At 42.6% G+C, this 20,795-nt stretch overlaps 1 protein-coding gene and 1 long non-coding RNA gene across 3 annotated transcripts in view; one reads left to right on the top strand and one right to left on the bottom strand.

Annotated features, from left to right (window-relative positions):
* The window catches only part of LOC138439455 (uncharacterized), a 43,549-nt gene extending 32,884 nt beyond the window's left edge, over positions 1-10,665 (top strand). Inside the window, exons 4-5 of the long non-coding RNA XR_011256734.1 lie at positions 7,713-9,405; positions 9,998-10,665. This is a non-coding gene — a long non-coding RNA (uncharacterized lncRNA). The remainder of the gene's footprint in view (positions 1-7,712; positions 9,406-9,997) is intronic.
* AMPH (amphiphysin) overlaps positions 8,073-20,795 on the bottom strand; it is a 214,624-nt gene continuing 201,901 nt past the window's right edge. For both annotated transcript variants that reach the window (XM_069588261.1, XM_069588262.1), the window contains 4 exons: positions 19,839-20,048; positions 16,778-17,023; positions 13,405-13,506; positions 8,073-9,293 (listed from right to left, as the gene is read on the bottom strand). In XM_069588261.1, coding sequence (XP_069444362.1) covers positions 9,186-9,293; positions 13,405-13,506; positions 16,778-17,023; positions 19,839-20,048 — 666 coding nt within the window. In that variant the 3' untranslated portion in view covers positions 8,073-9,185. The remainder of the gene's footprint in view (positions 9,294-13,404; positions 13,507-16,777; positions 17,024-19,838; positions 20,049-20,795) is intronic.

Below are 20,795 nucleotides of genomic sequence, written 5' to 3'. Positions count from 1 at the left end.
ACCCACATTCATTAATGCGATGGACCTCAAAAAGTGAAAGAAATTTCTTCTAGCACTTTCATGTTAATACCTGATGGCCTTTTTAAAAGTCTAATTTTCTTAAGGTCATAACAGAAATCACTGATCCATTAAACAACAAATACTCTTTTTGAATGTGAAACATTGTACATATTTATCCCCTCTTTGCAAGCATAAAGATGGTATTACTTATGTCCAATATGCAGATGAAACAGAGGCATAGGGATGTGAAGTAACTTACTTGAGGTTGCCCGGGGAATAAAAACACCAAGAATCTGAGCCAAGTCAACCAGTCTGCAGAGCCTGCGCCCGAAGCAACCTGCTTGGAAGTTTGTGACTCAGGAATTAATTTCTCTCCTCACTGGACTGTTTCATGTTAATGCAAATTGTGATGTTGCTGTACATCTGATTTGCTTTCAATTCATGCTTTCTGCTTACAAAGTTCAATAGTTGGATGGATTCACTTATACTAACTTCTAGCGCCCCCTCCTGGCCATGAGAGATTTGTCACACAAGTTGGATTCTCCTGCCTTGTTACCCCAGAAAGTGATTAACAGCAAAAGATTCAGTGTCTGAATGAAAGGGCCCTGGAAAGCAGGGCAGGACACTTGTTTTTCCAACTGTATTCCCCATGTGCTTGCAAGTGACTCCCCCTTGCAAGCTTCCCATTTCTCCAGCCTCGAAATGAGGGGAGAGGGTGATGTTTTTGGTCTCTTCTGGTTCCAGTGATTTGTGATTCTGAACTGAATTAACACTCCGGATATTGAAATAACAGCTCAGGCAGGATGAAAAATAGTGCAGCTTATCACTTTGGTTTTGATCCCATAATAATGCACATTGCTTGCTTCCTCTTGACTTAATACGGCTCTAGGAAACTATTCTGAGTAGGTTCCTTCACAAAAAGCCATTAAGTTGTAAGTGTGATGTGAGGGTATGTATAGCCACTGACTTTGTTACCCAGCCTGACTTCGACCCTAGGCACTTCTTCCAGCAAACTCATTCTAGGCCAGTGCAAAGGAAATGCTCAAACATAGCACCTAGAGAACGTGCAAACATTGACGCTTGGAGAGAGTCCTTGTGCCCACATACATGCACACACGCACACACACAGGTGCGTGTGCACAACTACAGTATATGCAGAAAGCTGAATCGTGCTGATTTTCTTAGGTACTTGGTTCTGGCTCTGTCAGGAAACTAAAAGTGAAGACTTAATAAATCTAAATATGCATAAAAATAGAATTCTCTTGGGGATATTCAGATTTTTTTTTTTTTTTGCCATCTGTCTGTACCACTCACATCCTTCAACTTTATTTTTAATTTTAATGTGTTTTTTGGAAGGAAAGTTATGACCAACCTAGACAGCACATTTAAAAACGGATACATTACTTTGGCAACAAAGGTCCGTTTAGCCAAGGCTATGGTTTTTCCAGTGGTCATGTATGGATGTGAGAGTTGCACTGAAGAAAGCTGAGCACCAAAGAATTGATGCTTTTGAACTGTGGTGTTGGAGAAGACTCTTGAGAGTCCCTTGGACTGCAAGGCGATCCAACCAGTCCATCCTAAAGGAGATCAGTCCTGAGTTTTCATTGGAAGGACTGATGTTGAAGCTGAAACTCCAATACTTTGGTCACTTGAAGCAAAGAGCTGACTCATTTGAAAAGACCCTGAAGCTGGGAAAGATTGAGGGCAGGAGCAGAAGGGGATGACAAAGGATGAGATGGTTGGATGGCATCACTGACTCAAATGGACATGAGTTTGGGTAAACTCCGGGAGTTGGTGATGGACAGAGAGGCATGGCGTGCTGCAGTCCATGGGGTCACAAAGAGTCGGACACGACCGAGCAACTGAACTGAACTGAATATTTTCTGGTTTTTAAAAACCAGAAAGATTATCAACAACAAACTTTTATGCCTGTCTCTGAGAGACATAGTAGTTAACTATGGTTTGGAAAATAGCTTGGCTAGAAACTATCTTCTCATACTTTTTCTCACTTTCAAACCCGAGCCCCCGAGGCTTGCTTCGGTGCCTGACTCCAGTGTTCGTTTCTAAACGCGGGAGTGTCCTCCTTCCGGGTTTGCTTTCATCACCAGGTAGGAGAGCATTGCCTTGAAGGGGACGTCAACTTCATGACCAGCACACAATGCCAGGGCCAGCTAGATGTTGATTAGCAGCCAGTGAACACAAATTTTCTCTGAAGAAGGAAAAAAGTCACATTTTCCTCAACCAATAGAGAAAATGAACAAATTGCTTTTGAGTTACCCTGGCCTTAATTTACCAGTTGAAGCCACTCTTGAAATTGAGGGGAGAGAGGTTGCTGAAAATTAAGCTCAAATATGAGGTTTTGAAAATTGAAAATTTTAGTTTTGAAAATTAAGCTCAAATATATGGTTTATCCTGGAATTAGCATTCTCTGAGTGCTCATAGTATTTTCTGATTGCTTTTTTCTTATTTTTTAGCTTAGTTCTCATTTGTGTGTGTGTGATATTTCTCAGTGTGTCGCACATTAGCACCATTAATTTGTACTAATCATGTTACTTAGTTTTACGTATTTGTTATTTATTTCATTCTTTTTCCTCCCCTTCTTCCCTTATTCGAGTTCCTCCATAGGATGCTCAATCTGTTTGATGATTTCCTTTGAGCTTATGTATCTGTGAAAACTAGAGTATCCTTTAGAAGAATGTATTTTTGCACTGATATAAATGGCACAGCAACCTCACCTGCCTTTGTCTGTACATTTGTCTGCTCACCTGGCTTACTGTTCTTCACAGCTTTCAGCCGCTGTGCTGTGTTCAGCCATCCCCCAGTGACTGGCGCGTCATCTGCTGCCCCCTCCTGGCCACTCCCGGTTTTGCAGTGACTGACAGAGGCTCTCTTAAGCCAGTGTCAGTAATTCCACCGGTAACCCCAGGGATGCTGGTCCCAGGAAATATACATACACATGTTCACTACATAACACCAGTGCCATGTTAACTTATGTTTTAATTTTTACCAACCTGTTGGCTACCAAGCAGGATCTGATTAGTCTATGAGTATATTAGCACTAATCTGATTATTAGGAAGCTGAAGTTTTCTTTTTATGCCTGGTACTTGCGTGTGGCCTTCAGAGCTTTGCCGATTCAAGTCGTTTAGACAGAGCAAAAAGAGGGGTGGCTAGAGAGGGGCAAAGCCTCCGTTGGAGCTAAGCTGCCAAGGCAATTGTCTGGCCCTGCCATTCACTGTCTGTGTGACTTTGAAGTTTCTTTATATCACTCACTGTACCTTAGCCTTCTCACTTACAAAAAGAAAAAACAGCAACTACTTCACAGATGAGTGAAGATTAAAGTGACAATATTTGCAAAACACTTAGGAGGGTGTCTGGCAAATAACACATAGGCAATGAATGTTAGGGATTACATAGTACTGGATGTTATATTATTATACTGTATGTTATTATAGAATAATAGCATGTTATTATTGGAGAAGGCAATGGCACCCCACTCTAGTACTCTTGCCTGGAAAATCCCATGGACAGAGGAGCCTGGTAGGCTGCAGTCCATGGGGTCGCGAAGAGTTGAACACGACTGAGCGAATTCACTTTCACTTTTCACTTTCATGCATTGGAGAGGGAAATGGCAACCCACTCCAGTGTTCTTGCCTGGAGAATCCCAGGGATGGGAGCCTGGTGGGCTGCCGTCTATGGGGTCACACAGAGTCAGACACAACTGACATGACATAGCAGCAACAGCAGTATATTATTAAACTTAATATGACTATTTCCAGTGATTTATGAATATTGTAAATATAATGATAAAAACATAATTGTTATTAAAATTAGACTCTACTGTCACTATTATTAGTTACTTGTTGACGTGAATGAGTTTATCTGTTCTAGATATTTCTTTGTGAGTTTCAGCTATCACAAATATTTTCAGCAAATTTATCATCTGTCTACTAATTTTGTCTCAAGGATCTTTCCTTAAATAGATATTCTCAATTTTGTAGTCAAACTGCTTGGGGCATATACTTTGGGAAATTTGGAACCTTGTTTAAGAAAACTTCTCCCTCTCCAGTCTCTCAAAACCATTCTATAGTTTCTTCTTATATATAAGTTTAGGTTGGGGACTGGAGTTTGTGGACTTTTCGGAATTAATCCATCACTCAGTCTTGTTCCTTTGCTCGGTGCAATTGTATCCAATGTCCTGGAGTGGACCTGGAATACAGAGAACGTTGGTAGCAAAGAACTAAATGATAATCCGTTTTACACTTAATTCAATGAGTCAAATGGGTGCAGACAGAGGAGAAGACTGGTGAGAAAGTTTTGTGCAGGAGGTGGGACTCAGACTGTGCTGGGAGGGAAGGGGGCATTACAGAGACAGGCCAGAGTGGGAGGTGTTTCAGGAGGAGGAAGCAATGGGGTGAGCAAGGTGTAGTGTAGAGGTGCAGTGAGAGGACGGGATGGACCAGCGAGGATCCTCAGACAGAAGCAGAAGACAAGCATTGGTGAAGATGTGGAGAGCTCTGAAAGCCAAGCAGAGGCATCGGATTTCGATGTGTTATACAATATTAATCATCATTTGTGTGTGTGCTGGGGAGGCTGGGGGAGGAGGGAGAAGGAGAAGAATGGGGGAGGAGTGCTAATCCTTTGACATCAGTATAGATGAGATGGTCTAGGGATAAACTAGGAAGAAGGGAAGGAAGGAGACAGGAGACAGTGGGATGACAGGCATCCAAAGAGTCTTCCTTGGCCGAGATGAGGACCACTCCCAGAAAGGGTCTGTATATGTGCTCAGTTGCATCTGACTCTTTGCCGCGCCATTTACTGTAGCCCGCCAGGCTGCTTTGTCTGTGGAATTTTCCAGACAAGAATACCGGAGCCAGTGGTCATTTCCTACTCCAGGGGAATTTTCCTGACCCAGGATAGAACCCACATCTCTTATGCCTCCTGCATAAGAGGGCATATGAGGGCTCTTTACCACTAGCACCATCTGCCCAGATAGTGTACAAGGGATTAAAGCACAAGGTCACAGGACATTTGAGGGAACAAAAGCAGGTGCTTGGAATCTGAAAAATTAATGGCAGAAGTGAGCACCCATGTTTCCAGGCCTGGAACTCTCAAGAAAGGGACCCCTTAGGATTGGGCTGCAGAGAGGTTTCAAGAGCTAAGACCTTGAGGGCAAGGTCTTAGTCAACAGGGTCCAGTGCACAGTAACGGACACTTAGCAAGAGCTTGACAGAAGTTTAATGAATAGATGTACATGCGGACTTGGGAGCAGTAATTGAATCCTTGACTAGAACATCCTCTGGATTTTGGGCACACAGACCTGGGAGGGAGACTGATGCTCCCTGCCCCCATCCCACCCCAGCACCCACTGGAAGAAGCAAGAAAAATTAGTAAAGTGACAAAGAAGGAATAGAGAGGTGGAAAAACAGGAAAATGAGTATCTTGGAATCTCACAGAGAGTTTGGAGAAGTTTGGCGGCATTATCAGATGTCACAGAAATTACCTAGTGGTCACTGGTGGAATTTTGGACCAGGACACTGAGCCTGACAATATTTATTACCAGGGGAGGGTGTGAGGGCACAGACCATACCCAGGGGTGCATGGGTGCTACAGGCCAGGCCTCCCCGCTCTGGTTTTTGTGGCATTAAAAGGCATCAGGAGGTGCCTCCCCAGGGCAAAGGGCAGACACACCCATGGGTACAGGGGAGGGGGAATACGTCCATGACCTGGACCCACCCTATACAAATAAGGCAACTTGAGTGTTGGACCTGAGACCCCAGGGGACTGGGAATTAGCTAGATTTTTGAAAGCTTCAAGGTACCTGGTCTACCTCTCAATTTGCATAAAATTAAAGGGCGTGTCTCAATGACCTTTTCAAGGGTAATCTTAAAGCATTCTTAAATGATAGCCAATGAGCCACTTACTATGGATGGCATCTTAAAGCAATCTTATGTGTGCTAAATCGCTTTAGTCCTGCCTGACTCTTCGTGACCACTTGATATTGACTGTAGCCCGCCAGGTTTCTCTGTCCATGGGATTTTCCATGCAAGAATACTGGAGTGGGTTGCCATTTCCTCCTCCAGGGGGTCTTCCTGACCCAGAGATCAAACCCAGCTCCTGTGTCTCCCACATTGCAGGAGGATTCTTATTGGCTGAGCCATAGGGGAAGCCCAAAGCAATCCTAACCACGGAGCCACTTACTATTGGTATGGAATATTAAGCTTATTCTAGCACATTGTATTCAGGAATTTTATATATATACATATATATATATATATATATATGTATATATATATGTATGAAGTATCAAACCTGTGTTGCGTGCCTTGAGGAAGACTGCTCTGAACAACCAGGGTTCTTCTTGTCCTGACTCTGCGTGATGGGGGTTAAGAATGAATAGAACCACATGGCTCTGATTTCAGAGTCACTGGTCATAGTCTTCTCCATGCAGCTACCAATATCTGGTGCCTTTTATTCGAGCCCTAAGGTGAGGCTACATCTTCCTGGGAAGACGGTAGTTACACCACCACCCAAGGAAACTGTGTGACCAGCTTATGTCCAAGGTCTAGCTCATGACGTTCATAAGGCCTTTAGTTAGGTTCCAAGTAAAAACCAGAAGGCAGCATGGGCTCCTCTGAATAGAGTAGTAGAGTCCTAGCAAGGCAAATCAGTCTGTTTCCCAGGCTTTGAGGTGTTCATGCAGTTTGTATGACATAAAGCACAGAGTTTCAGTCATCTTTAAATTCATTGATTTCTTAAAATTTCTGCAGCTTCCCAAAGATTTTTTTTCAATGGATCACCAGAATGGGTCATGGGGCCATGCCTGGATTTTTCTAAATAGCCTGAGTTTTGGCTTTTTTTTTTTTTAGGCTTTTTTATGTGGTAAAAAAGAGCTCAGAATTCTGAAACTGCATACTCTTTCTGTGGCAGCTTGTGGACGTGGGGTCCTGGCTTTGTCAGAAAGAACTGGCCAAGGTGGAGGCGATGTAACAGCATGGTGCATGGAGCCTTCCCCATCCCAGGGGCCCTAGTGATGCTAAAATATTTTTCAAAATCCAAACTGCCAAAGTGCTTAGCCTTGCAAACTATATACATCACTCAATGTATATGTGGTGTTAAGCAGGAATTCCAGAAAGATGTATGTTTAATAAGAACTACAAGCTTCCTTATCTGATTTTTTGAAGATTCTCTGCACTATCTGAAGGCCTGAATCCTACTAGGTCTGTAAGAGAAATCTTAAAAGATGAAGAGGCTAGGCCATTCGTGGCGATCCAGATTTGCTGGAAACGAGCCCCTGGAACAATTTCAGGTCAAGAATAGCTATTTCTTGGGAGTTCCCCAGTGGTCCAGTGATTAAGACCCCACCTTCCAATGCAAGGAATGTGGGTTCAACCCCTGGTAGGGGAACTAAGATCCCATGTGCAAGGTGCAACCAAAAGTTTTTTAAAAATAATAAGCAAAACTTATTTTAAAAATAACAGCAATTTTTCTATTAACACTTAAACATCCACTAAGTGTCCAAGTCGGTAATCCACCATGAGACACAAAATCGTGAACCACTAATACACACCAAATTTAAAAGTCAAATAACATGCATTCTTGATCAGCTTATATTGTGTACAATTACAGGGCAGAAAAGAATAAAAGGGTTTTGTTTTCAGAATTCTCTCCTATGTCTAGTGAGTTGACTTTTCTATATCATCTATTTTTGTAGGTACCTACAAGCATAAACATGTCTGAAAGAAAAGTGACCAATAAATGAGGCTGGTGTGAGAAGAAATTGCTGAGTATGGAGGTCGTCAGATTTCCGTGATACACACTCTCTGCAGCCATAGTCGGCACAGGGCCTCCATTGGCAGCTGTTATTTGTGCTGCAGTGATTGCTGGGCAGCAAGGACCTCCAAGTGGCCAGCAATGACTGGGATGAAGGAGTGAGCGGAAGGGAGACGGGCTGCAAAGCACAACCCAGGGGAAGGAGCACATTTCTGCACAAATAACAACTCAGTATCGACTGTTGCAAGTCATGCATCCAAATGAAACAAGCTTTCCAAAACAAATGACTCACCGGAAGGAATTAAGGTCATTGCTGGAGATTGCCCAAGGTTTATTTGGAATGACACAGCACTGAAAACAGAATCATTACAGATGACTTGTGGATACAGTATACATCACCTATATCTTATTTTCGGACGATCGGTGAAGATGAGTTGCATAAATAGAAAGAGGTGGAAATTAGGAGCTTTTGGAAATAGTGTTCTTTGGGGGTTGCTTCAATGCCCCATCAGCTGGCCAATCTCAAAAAGGCAGAAATTAAGACAATCGAGCTGCTCATCCCAACTCACCTATCTCCAGCCACAGTGGCCATTCAGAGCGTCAGACTGCTTTCTCCAAAGGGGAGGCACCTCTGACAGGCTATGAGTCATTGCATCCTGAAAAATGCACATTCCCAACACAGATACTGTCGACTCCTTTGGCAATGGGATGGCTGATTTTTGCCCAGAGGCAAAACTGCAACTGTAATGCCAGAGAGAATAAGAGCAGTGCATGAATCAATGGCGCTTAAGAGACTAAGAGCTACGATGGAGAGGAGAGAGTGCAACTATGTATATGTAGCCGTGTGCATACACATAGATCAGGAGTGATGGGAACTAGCTCCTGTGACTGTGTGTCCATATATATCTACAGAGAGGGAGGTGTGTTGGAAAAGAACAGTGACAACTTTTGCAGCAGTTTCGTTTTAAACACAGTAAACGTGAAAGGGAGAGCACGTGCTCACACCTGCGTAGGGGAATACGATAATCTCACGTTACAGGGTAATTCATCATGTCTTCAGCAGGGCGGCCACTCAATACCGCATACTTGGTGCAGAGAAATTAAGGTTCTGGTCTGGAGGAAGCTATTTTAGAATTGGTGGGAGGGGGTCGAGTACACGAGTCTCCACAGCTTGGACAAAGCACAAACAAACCTGGTAGCAAGAACATGGGAACCAGTGAGGACTTTTCCCTTAATTGACTTGTTGCTTTCTCTGACATTTGTTTGCACACATGCTCCACTGAGACAGCCTTCCAAGCTTTGTCTGGTATCGGTCTGTCAATCATTAAGAGTGTCATAGCAAAAGTGAACTCTTCAGGTTTCCACAAAGGTTTAAAAACCCAGTAATCAGGCTCTTTCTACAATATATCTGGCCCTAATCCAGGCGCCGGGTGAAGTTCTCTGGAAAGAGGCCTTTGTAGGTGGCGAGGTCTCTGAACTGAAGCCAGTCCGATTCCTTCACTCCTACCAGCCAGCCTGCATCCTGCAAGACAAAGACAGGGCTTTTAGAGTCCAACTATAGGAATCCCCTTACATATGAACCTTCAGTTTGCAAACTTTTAAAGATGAGAACATGCGTTCCATCAACGTCAGGGGTGAGTAAAACTGCAGCTTGCCCTCTGTCTCCTATTGCTGACGATCCTTCAGGTGTACCATCTCCCGCCTTCTCTCTCTCCTGTAGTCAGTAACTCTTTACGCTTGTCCACTCGATGCCAGCACCACTACGCTAGCTGTTGTACTGTACTTACTGTACTTTTCAAGGTATCATGCTGTAAGATTTTAAACATTTTCTTTATATTTTGTTTGTTTTTTATGTATTATTTGTGTGAAAAGTATTATGAATTTATTACACTACAGTACTCTACAGCCAATTATGTTAGTCGGGTACCTAGGTTAACTTTGTTGGACTTACAAACAACTTGGATTTAATAATGTGCTCTTCGAATGGAACTTGTTTATAGGTAGGGGAATTCTTGTACTGGAAAAATCTACATTGCCAATGATTAATAAAATAATGGGTTTATCGAGGATTGTGGTCCTGTACAAGGATATCACAGTACCTGTAAACTTGTGTGCTGAGCTCAGGGATAAAGTTTGTCCCTAGTAAGTTGTCTGTTTAAGAAAAATAGAATAAAATTTGAAATTATTTATTTTATATATATAATTAATTGAAGGTTAATGTTGCAGATGGTGACTGCAGTCATGAAATTAAAAGACGCTTGCTTCTTGGAAGAAAAGCTATGACAGACCTAAACAGCATATTAAAAAGCAGAGACAATACTTTGCCAACAAAGATCCATGTAGTAAAAGTTACAGTTTTTCCAGTAGTCATGTATGGATGTGAGAGTTGGACCATAAAAGAAGGTTGAGCACTGAAGAATTGATGCTTTTGAACTGTGGTGTTGGAGAAGACTCGAGAGTCCCTAGAACTGCAAGGAGATCAAACCAATCAATCCTAAAGGCAATCGATCCGGAATATTTATTGGAGGGACTGATGCTGAAGTGATGCTCCAATACTTTGGCCACCAATAAGCAAACAGCCAATTCACTGGAAAAGACTCTGATGCTGGGAAAGGAGGAGAAAGGGACGGCAGAGGACAAGATGGCTGGATGGCATCACTGACTCAATGGACATGAGTTTGAGCAAGCTGTGCGAGATGGTGAAGGACAGGGAAGCCTGGCGTGTTCGCAGTCCACGGGGTCGCAAAGAGCTGGACACGACTGAGAGACTGAACAACAACAAATGTTAATAGTATAGGTCTTCTACTTTAGCCTCAACCACTTGCTTATAAGAAAGAACTCTGTCTACCGACTCACACATGTACCTGAAATAAACCACCATATACAAGACTTAATCAGACACTAACAGCTTGATATCTGTTGCCTGGTATCACTATTGTGTTTGCTGTCACTGTTGTTTTTCAAGTTTATATAAACGACAGAGCAGTTTGATGTCATGACATTTGTGCTGGAAATAGTCATAGTCTTTGTAAATTATTCCTTATAAACATTTGTCATCGTATAGGTGTGCCCTCACAAAAATGAAGACAGTTAGCCACAGACAGTTTAAAGAACCCGTCTGTGCATGGCCACAGGGTATGGTAGATGAAACGTGAAACTGAGAAACGGAGGCCGACATCTGCCCTCGGCCTTCCGGAGACAAGCAGAGTCTACTTGGGGAAAGCTGAGCTGAAGGAACAATTTCAAACATACAGATCATAGGATGTGAAACCAGCGGCAAATGACTGTCTTTATTATGTTAACCAATACAGGGAAAAGATCCCACTTAAAATGAAGGATAGCCAGATTTCATCGGAACCAATCCCCAGTATAGTTCAAGTACATCAGATAAAACGAGGTCTCATAAAATTAAATAAAGGAGCTGAATACATTTCCTTTGATATAATCTAAGACCATAAATTGATGCTGCTATACAGACAAGAAATATAAGCATTTAGACAGGCCAATTTTTGACGACAGAAAAAAAAGTAACAGAGAAAAAATGATTTGATAAAATAACTGATAATAACCTAGCTGATGAGGAAAAGTGTCCTCTATAAAATTATGATGTTATATATGTGAAGGACAAAGTTATACTTAGAGTAAAAGATGATAACTAAATATTTTCTAAACCTCTGGTAAACATACAAAAGGTCATATTTTCCCCTCAAGTGTCTACATTTGACTTTATTTACAGTGAGTGAAAAATCCGGTGAAGCTAAGTGGAGTCATGGGTTTTAAAATAGTTTCAATAAAGGCAAACATAAAGGGCTGGCATAAACCCATAATCAAGATATATTCCAACTCATAGATTTTGAAATGCAACTTATGAAGTGAAGTATCATAGTTAATATCAATCTTTAGCTGAGAAAAATATGGAAAAGTAAATTTTAAATGTTTAAAATATATGGTAGACTGAAGATTTCCAGTTTTGGTTGTGGCAAAATAGCTGGTATCCAACAAACACTATTGCATAGAACACAACTATATTGATAGTTGTAGATACATGTGCATACATAAATGGAACTGTTTTTATATAAAAATGACTGCTACAAAATATGTTTATATATTAGAGGGCTTCCCTGGAGGCTCAGATGGTAAAGAATCTGGCTGTAATACAGGAGGCCTGGGTTTGATCCCTGGGTTGAGAAGGTACCCTGGAGGAGGGCATGGTAACCCACTCCAGTATTCTTGCCTGGAGAATTCTATGGACAGAGGAGCCTGGTGGGGTACAGTTCATAGGTTTGCAGAGAGTTGGACATGAGTGACTTAGTACGTATATATATCAAGTGTGTGAAGGCATTGAAAACGAACAAAAGCAGGCAGACATTGAAAGTGAACATGTTAGTTGCTCAGCCATGTCTGATTCTTTGCAACCCCGTGGACTGCAGCCCACCTGGCTCCTCTGTCCATGGAATTCTCTAGGCAAGAATACTGGAGTGGGTTGCCATGCCCTTCTCCAGGCAATCTTGCTGACCCAGGGATAGAACTTGGGTCTCCTACATTGCAGGCAGATTCTTTACCATTTCTGAGCCACCAGCGCAGAAACTGGGGAATATTTAACCCCTGAAACCACACTGGGTTAGAGCTGTTAACAAGGTCTTTCCTGAGGGTTAACCTCAGTCTGTGATGCAGGGCATTCAGAAGATAGAGTTTACGGCTGCCAGAGGAGCCTTACTTTTATGGAGAATATCTTGAAAGAGGAGAGTACAGAGAGGGAACCTCAAATATACAGAAAACTTCTTTCCTGGAATCCTGAGCTGCAACCCAAGCTGTAAATGCATAAGGGCTTCTCTAGGAGCCTGGGGGAAAGGAACGGCAGGAAGGCAACAACAGCTAAGTAGAAATGTCAGCACTGGCAGTGCAGAGGAGGCAGAATTTTAAATTCAGATCCCACAAAGCTAGTGGGCTTGATAATCCTTCAGGATTTCTATTGAAATCCCAAAGGAGAATGTCTAAGAGGTAGAGACAAATCTCAGGACTAAGAACTTAGCCTGAGAGTAAAAAAACTAAAACAAACTTCCATGAATTCAAGGTATTTATCTACTCATTTAAATGCCTGTTAAAAGAAAAAGAAACAATTTTCAGAAGTAGAAGACAGAATTGAGACTCTACAATGCAACATCCACTGTGTCCAGTATAATTTTTTTTTAATTACAGGAAAATATGACCAAAGATAAAAAGCAACAGAAATGTGTCCTGAGATGACCCAGCTTTTGGAACTCACTGTAAGAACTATAAAGCAGCTATTATAAATAGGTTCAAGTACTTAAGCCAAAGTACACTGCTTCCCTGGTGGCTCAGATGTTAAAGAATCCTCCTGCAATGAAGGAGACCCATATTCGATCCTGAGGTCAGGAAGATCCCCTGAAGGAGGGAATGGCAACCCTCTCCAACACTTGCCTGGAGAATTGTATGGACAGAGGAGACTGGCGGGTTACAGTTCATGGGGCTGCAGAGTCAGACACCGCTGAGCAACTGAGCATTCATGGAGCAACTCAGAAGGTGGAAACATCTTCAGGAAGTCACTGAGCCCACCTGACCCTCAGGAGAAACCAGCAGAGCCCGTGGTACTTTCTGCCCTTATCCTTTACCTGGTCAGCTTCCGAATCTGAGGGCACCACCAACACCACATCACCCCTTTGTAAGGTAAGTTCATCAGAATTTGCTGCCTCGAAATCATGCAGTGTTTCCACCTGCAAAAGATTGTAAAAGAACTGATTCACTTTAGAAAGAAAAAGAGATATAAAACCAAAGTTTTCAGCCAGATTATCAGCAGGCACTCTTAGAAGCATCTCTAAACCGGATAAAAAAAGATGAAGATGTGAGTCAAGCCCCAGATGGCAACCCACTGCAGTACTCTTGCCTGGAAAATCCCATGGACAGAGGAGCCTGGCAGGCTATAGTCCATGGAGTCTCAAAGAGTCGGATACGACAGTGACTTCACTTTCTTTTCTTTTTCCAGGGACTCTAACAGGCAGACACTGAGGCCATCTGAATGTATTATATATTTAGTAAAGCAATGCCTTTTTCCTAAGCTAAAATTTAGTGCTTTAATTAAATTTTAATTTCTCATATTTTTGTTAGCTCTATTTTATTATCACCAATGCTTTGTTACTATTTGTTTATTTTTTAACCTAAAGATGCCTAGTGAAAAGCTCCTCTGTAAAACAATTAATAATCGGGAAAACCATCACTTGTATGTTATATGGAAAGTACTATCTAATTAAACCCTGTGATCAATTTCTTAAATAAACTTCCTTCCCTATCTTACCTTTAAACCATGACAATCTGTTTCCTTTCTCTCTTTTTCTGGTTTTTAATAGAAATATATCTGACATGTAACATCGTATCATTTAAGGTATACACCATGTTAATTTAATACATTTATATATGGTAACATGATGGCCACCGTAGCAGTATCTGGCACCTGAGTAAGTTACATAATTATCATTTCTTTTTAGTGGTGGGGGTGAGTTCTAGTCTCTTAGCAGTTTTGATGATACTAATACAACCGTGTCATTCACCATGGATTAGACATCTAGGGCTACTTCACTACCAGCTTAAACATCTGTCTTAGTCCACCACTCTTTTCCCCCTTTTTTAAAGAGATTTCCTTAAATTTTGATTACAGAGAGTTTTTAAGAAGCAGGAGAGAGTACTGAAATGGATAACTATTTAATCAAGGCTAGTTTTCTCCTATGTCCCTGACCTCTTTCCCAGAGCCAAGACTAAACAACTGGCTTTTAAATTGTATATTTTGTATATAGAAGCATAACATGGAAGAGCTGGAAATGACTGTCTTATTGTCAAATTCATTTTTTTCTGATGAAAACACTGAAGTCCAGATAGTGGGTAAATGCTGTTCCCCAGCTCACAGTGTGCAGCTACTGAGCAAAGTCAGGGAGGGTCCCAGCCAGATCTGACCTTGCTTGACATCCCTGCCTCCTTGACTTCATGCCCTTTTCTTAAAACAGAACACAGTGGAGCATTGGCTTAGTGGCCACATGTCTAGTTTTTTCCTCCATATTAATTAATTCATCAATCTATTAAGCCCACCTGTCCCCAGTGGAGGTGGCAAGGTAGCGCTGCTTTCTAAGGAGCAAATAGAAGAAAAAGACAATGACTATTCTACTCAATTCCATCCCTCCAAACACACACATATTTAATACCTTTTAAAAGACAAAGAGCTGGATTTGGAAATGCCAAGTCAAATATGCTAATTAGTATTCCAACTATAATCTATTAGGTAGGATCATCTACCTTTAAGCTCCTGGCTTAAGCCCAGGTATTAGGCTTAAGTATGGGGATTCCCTTAGACAGTAAAGAATCTGCCTACAGTGTGGGAGATGCAGTTTCGATCCTTAGGAAGGGAAGATCCCCTGGAGAAGGGATTGGCTACCCATTCCAGTATTCTTGCCTGGAGAATTCCATGGACAGAGGAGCCTGGTGGGCTAGTCTATGGGGCAACAAAGAGTCGGACATGACTGAGTGACTAACACTTTTATTAAAAAGGTATTTATACTGGGCTTTTTGGTAAGGACCCTTCCATTGATGAAGACTAAATAGTCATTTGATGGCCTCTCTGAGAAAAACTTTCTCTCCATCATTTGTTTCCTTATCATGCTGCTGCTGCTAAGTCGCTTCAGTCGTGTCCGACTCTGTGTGACCCCACGGATGGCAGCCCACCAGGCTCCGCTGTCCCTGGGATTCTCCAGGCAAGAACACTGGAGTGGGTTGCCATTTCCTTCTCCAATGCATGAAAGTGAACAGGGAAAGTGAAGTCGCTCAGTCATGTCCGACTCTTCGTGACCCCATGGACTGAAACCAACCAGGCTCTTCCGTCTGTGAGATTTTCCAGGCAAGAGTACTGGAGTTGGGTGCCATTGCCTTCTCCCATATCTGAATAGTTTATAACAAAAGAGCAAAGAACATAAAATAAAGAATAGCCTATTTAATAAATGGTACAGCAGAAACATGCCACATGCAGGTAGGGTGCCATTGCCTTCTCCCTTCCTTATCATAGAAGCCAATTAACATATTTATTTACTTTTAAACTATTTATGGACTCCTTACTTTGTGCCACGCAACTGCAGCAAGGTGTTTCCCGCCCTCCAGCAAGGAGCAGATAAGCACACGGATGATTTCAAGCCCTGGGCTATAGGGGGAGCTCGAGGGGGCACTTGGGGTGGAAGCAATCACCCCACTCACTACCAAGGGGCCTATCATTTACCTTGTGGCCGAACTTTCTTTAATTACCAGTTGTTAAAATATAGAAGACATGACTGTGCTTCTTGCAGCCCAGCAGCATGGAAATCTTACCATGTTATAATGTGATGTGAGGATGAAGGCAAAAGCAATATAGTAACAAAAACAATAAATATATATGGCAAAAAGAATGAAAACCAGACAACCAAGTCTGCACAAAAGGGCTTCAAAGCAAAGGAAAGACAAACGGTCACCAGATTAAAAAGTAAGAAATGTCAAGGGACCGGAAACACATTTCTCCTTTTTAAACGAGACTCAGCTTTAACTGAAGCAAAATTGTAAAGCAGATCATAGAGAACTGAAAACATATTTTAACAGTCAGTGTGGCACGTGGCATACGAAGCGTATCCGTTTGTGTAGACAAGACCACCAAATTTACAAGCTTTGAAACTGAACAATGAACTTTGTGTGCCAAGTCGCTTCAGTCCTGTCCAACTCTTTACAACCCTCTGGACTGCAGCCTGGCAGGCTCCTCTGTCCATGGGATGTCCCAGGCAAGAATACTGCAGTGGGTTGCCAGTTCCTTCTCCAAAACAATAAACTGGGATTAACTGCAAATCAAACTGAAACAGAGTCATCAAGTAAGACAAGACTAAATTTAATTACACTGTGTTCTCCATCAAAGGTGACAGATTTTACTATTGTATTTTCCTGACACTGAATAAAATAAGAAAAAAAGAGCAAAATAAAAGTTAGAACCTTGTAGAGGAAGCCAGGAGGCACTTCCTGGAAGGCCTCGCTTGCAGAGGGAGCGGAAGGTGCAGGCTGGGAGGCCCTGGCCGCCTTCTGCTCCTCCGAGGCCAGCTCTGGCATCTCACTGGTGGGGCCCGGAAGAGCCGTGTCATCAGCCGCCTCCTTGTACTCTGCATCCATGGTTCCTTCATGTTCTTCCTCCCCTTCATTGTTGGAGGCGGGCTGTATGATGACAGAAGGGATGACCTTCTCCTGGGGGGAGAAAAATACGGTGGTGTGGGCAAGGGCTGGGAAAGAAGGCTTCTGTACTCTCCAGGAGTCTCCTCTAGCCCATCCCACCCACGTGGTTCCACTTTCCCCACGTCTCCTATCCAGCTAAACGTCTGCCCTTCACCCAACTTCTTGGTCTCAAATCCTTCCGCCTGGCAAAACATTCCTCCCAACAGGGCCTCTTTTTTCTGTCTCCTGAGACAGAAACCTTCAGTGGGACCAATTTGTGGATCCTTGAACAACCAGGCAGTTAGGCAAGACAGGTTTCTCAGGAAGTGGGGAAGTGGACTAGCAGATTTTTGGGAGAGAGGTTAATCGTGATGGGAGGAGGGGTATAATCCTGACAGGGAATGTAGCTAGACTCTAAAGATGCTCTCCTTTTCACAGTGGTCCATTCTTGTGCCACTGAATAGTAACCCTCACTTGAAACTGACATTGAACCACCTTTGATTGCTTTTCTCCTGGAAACCCTATTGTTAGTAAAGATCTGGCCCCTGTTTGGAGATGTCCTTTGCTTGCTGGTTATCATCAGAGCTCACACTGCAATGATAACTTGAGCGATGACAATTCCCACCAACTGCTCTAAGTACTGTGCTGTCTGGGGGAAAAGCAGAATCAAAGGATCAAGACCTGTTTTATTCTTTAACAAAGATGAGCAGGGAAGGGAATTTCACTAGCATATTGGAAGCCTGGAGATCAAGTTCTATATATCCTCAGATATCAGTGAACATAGATAGGCACCTCCATTCTTCAATTTGGGGAAAATAATACATTCTCTCAATAAGCATATCATCATACATACAGAAATATGCCTGGCACTGTGACAAGACAATCTATGGAAAAATATAGAATATACTTTTGAGTTATTTCCCTAAGTAGTACCACTGCCAGCTGTTTGAACAGGATCATGTAGGTTCAAGCATTAAGGAACTCCGGCAAGATTTCTGGAAATCTACTATAAGTGAAATAATCAGGAAAAAGCAAAACCTCACATTAAACCAACTCTTCAATATTTCTACTTAGAATTAAGAGGAGCAAGTACATGGGGTTTAGAAGAGCCATCCTTGCTGTGGCCTCTGCATTTGAGGCCTCACATTAGGAGTATCTGTATTTGTTGCCTTTGTGTTTCTGGGGTAACTCCAACTTCATGTCATATTAATGACCCATTACCCAACGTAGGGATGGGCTTTTGGTAAAAGGAGCCTCTAATATGCATAAAAGGAGCCTCTAGAGTGCATATTAAGGCACTCTAATACGCCAAAACCTTTGACTGTGAGGATCACAATAAACTGTGGAAAATTCTGAAAGAGAAGGGAATACCAGACCACCTGACCTCCCTCTTGAGAAACCTGTATGTAGGTCAGGAAGCAACAGTTAGAACTTGACATGGAACAACAGATGGGTTCCGAATAGGAAAAGGAGTATGTCAAGGCTGTATATTGCCACCCTGCTTACTTAACTTATATGCAGAGTATATCATGAGAAATGCTGGGCTGGAGGAAGCACAAGCGGGAATCAAGATTGCCAGGAGAAATATCAATAACCTCAGATATGCAGATGACACCACCCTTATGGCAGAAAGTGAAGAACAACTAAAGAGCCTCTTGATAAAAGCAAAAGAGGAGAGTGAAAAAGTTGGGTTAAAGCTCAACATTCAGAAAACGAAGATCATGGCATCCGGTCCCATCACTTCATGGCAAATACGTGGGGAAACAGTGGAAACAGTGACTTTATTTTTCTGGGCTCCAAAATCACTGCAGATGGTGACTGCAGCCATGAAATTAAAAGACACTTACTCCTTGGAAGGAAAGTTATGACCAACCTAGACAGCATATTAAAGAGCAGAGACATTACTTTGCCAACAAAGATCCATCTAGTTAAAGCTATGGTTTTTCCAGTGGTCATGTATGGATGTGACAGTTGAACTATAAAGAAAGCTGAGTACCAAAGAATTGATGCTTTTGAACTGTGGTGTTGGAGAAGATTCTTGAGAGTCCCTTGGACTGCAAGGAGATCAAACCAGTCCATCCTAAAGAAAATCAGTTCTGAATGTTCACTGGAAGGACTGATGCTGAAGCTGAAACTCCAATACTCTGGCCACCTGACGTGAAGAGCTGACTCATTTGAAAAGACCCTGATGCTGGGAAAGATTTAAGGCAGGAGGAGAAGGGGATGACAGAGAATGAGATGGTTGGATGGAATCACCGACTCAATGGACATGAGTTTGATGTCCAAGCTCTGGGAGCTGGTGATGAACAGGGAGGCCTGGTGTGATGCGGTCCATGGGGTTGCAAAGCGTCAGACACACCTGAGCGACTGAACTGAACTGAATAATAGAGAATAATAATAGTAATATGACTTAACTACTAATACTGGCTTCCCACCATGTGCTTGGCACCCAGCTGAGGACTCTGGCTATTATCTCACCTAATCCACCCAACAAGCCTATTGTTCTATCAAATTCTCTTCCTCCTCCCTCCCTCCATTCATATCCTTTTCCTCATCTGTGCTTCATTCTTTTTCTCCATCACTTAATACCATGGTTTTCCTTGCCCCCATCTGTGCTTAAGCCCAGTTGACCAGAGCAAGGGGAGCCATGTGGAGCTTCACAATGCTGATACAGGAGAATGCAGAGATCACTCTTTCTGAGAATCAAATATGTCGTTTTGGTGGAGTGGGAGCCACAAAATGGCTACATACCATCCATTACTCCACCTCCAAAAGAGGTATCACCATCAGCCAGCAGAGGTTCCAGTGGCCACCATCTCCCTGAAACTCCGTTTACTAGGACATGTACCTGAGTGGCCGCTGCTTCTGCTTCTTCCAGTTGAGATCTGTCACCATCCATGGCCTCTGTGGCTTCGGTGTCAGTCTTGGCCTCCTCTAAACTTGCTCCTGCTCCAGCGGGAAGAGCCGCCTTCTCTGTCTCTGCTTCCTCCACCGGGACCCCCTCGGCTGCCGGCACCAAGGTCCCAGCCGTCACATCAGCCTCCGTTCCAGGGATGATCTATAAACCAAACAGGCCTCAGTAAGAGTCAGACTCAGCCCTGTCATGTCTCCCCCCTTTTCTGAGGCCATCAGACTTCAGGCTTTCTTTGTCATGTCCCAAAGCCCAGTATTCAGGTACAGCAGAGTCTGCCATCTGCTCCAAGGTCTGACTCCTCTGCCTCCTGGGCCCCCAGTGATGCTACATTCCTCAGCTTTCCTTGCAGGTGGGTGTAGCAAATGGAATGTGAATGGGAGCGAACCGTGCCACTTTTGAAACATGTGCACAGTCCCCTCCACAAGCGCTTTCTAATCCTTGTTGGCTGAAAGAAGATGACAGCAATATTGCAAAGGATATCTGAGTGACAAAAATGGAAGGGGCCCAAGCCCAATACTACCTGGACCACAGAAGAAAGCCACTGACAAGCACCCTTATCACACACAGTCAGAATTTTATAAACTGCATTTAAAAATATAAACTTTCAAATCTGCATGGAGAAGGTCCCGTAAGCCAAATTACATTCATTTTAAAAAAAAATTAGCAAGTTTCTCAAGAGACCTCTTGAGAATGAAGGGAGAATCATTTTTGTCATCAAATATATATGATAATTCAAATTAAATCAGATTTAGGTTCTCTTTACTAGGAAACACAAAATAGAAAAAAAGAACCTTGTTTCTAAGGTTGGAATGCAGTCAGAAGAGCTTTAGGTAGTATGTAAAACTTGGAATAATGAAATAAAGTGCAATCAGAAATTTTAGTTTTGAACAG

The sequence above is a fragment of the Ovis canadensis genome, chromosome 4 (assembly GCF_042477335.2).
Source record: "Ovis canadensis isolate MfBH-ARS-UI-01 breed Bighorn chromosome 4, ARS-UI_OviCan_v2, whole genome shotgun sequence".
Classification (NCBI taxonomy): domain Eukaryota; kingdom Metazoa; phylum Chordata; class Mammalia; order Artiodactyla; family Bovidae; genus Ovis; species Ovis canadensis.
Note: the sequence above shows the minus strand (reverse complement) of the source record. Positions and strands in the feature narration are given on the sequence as shown.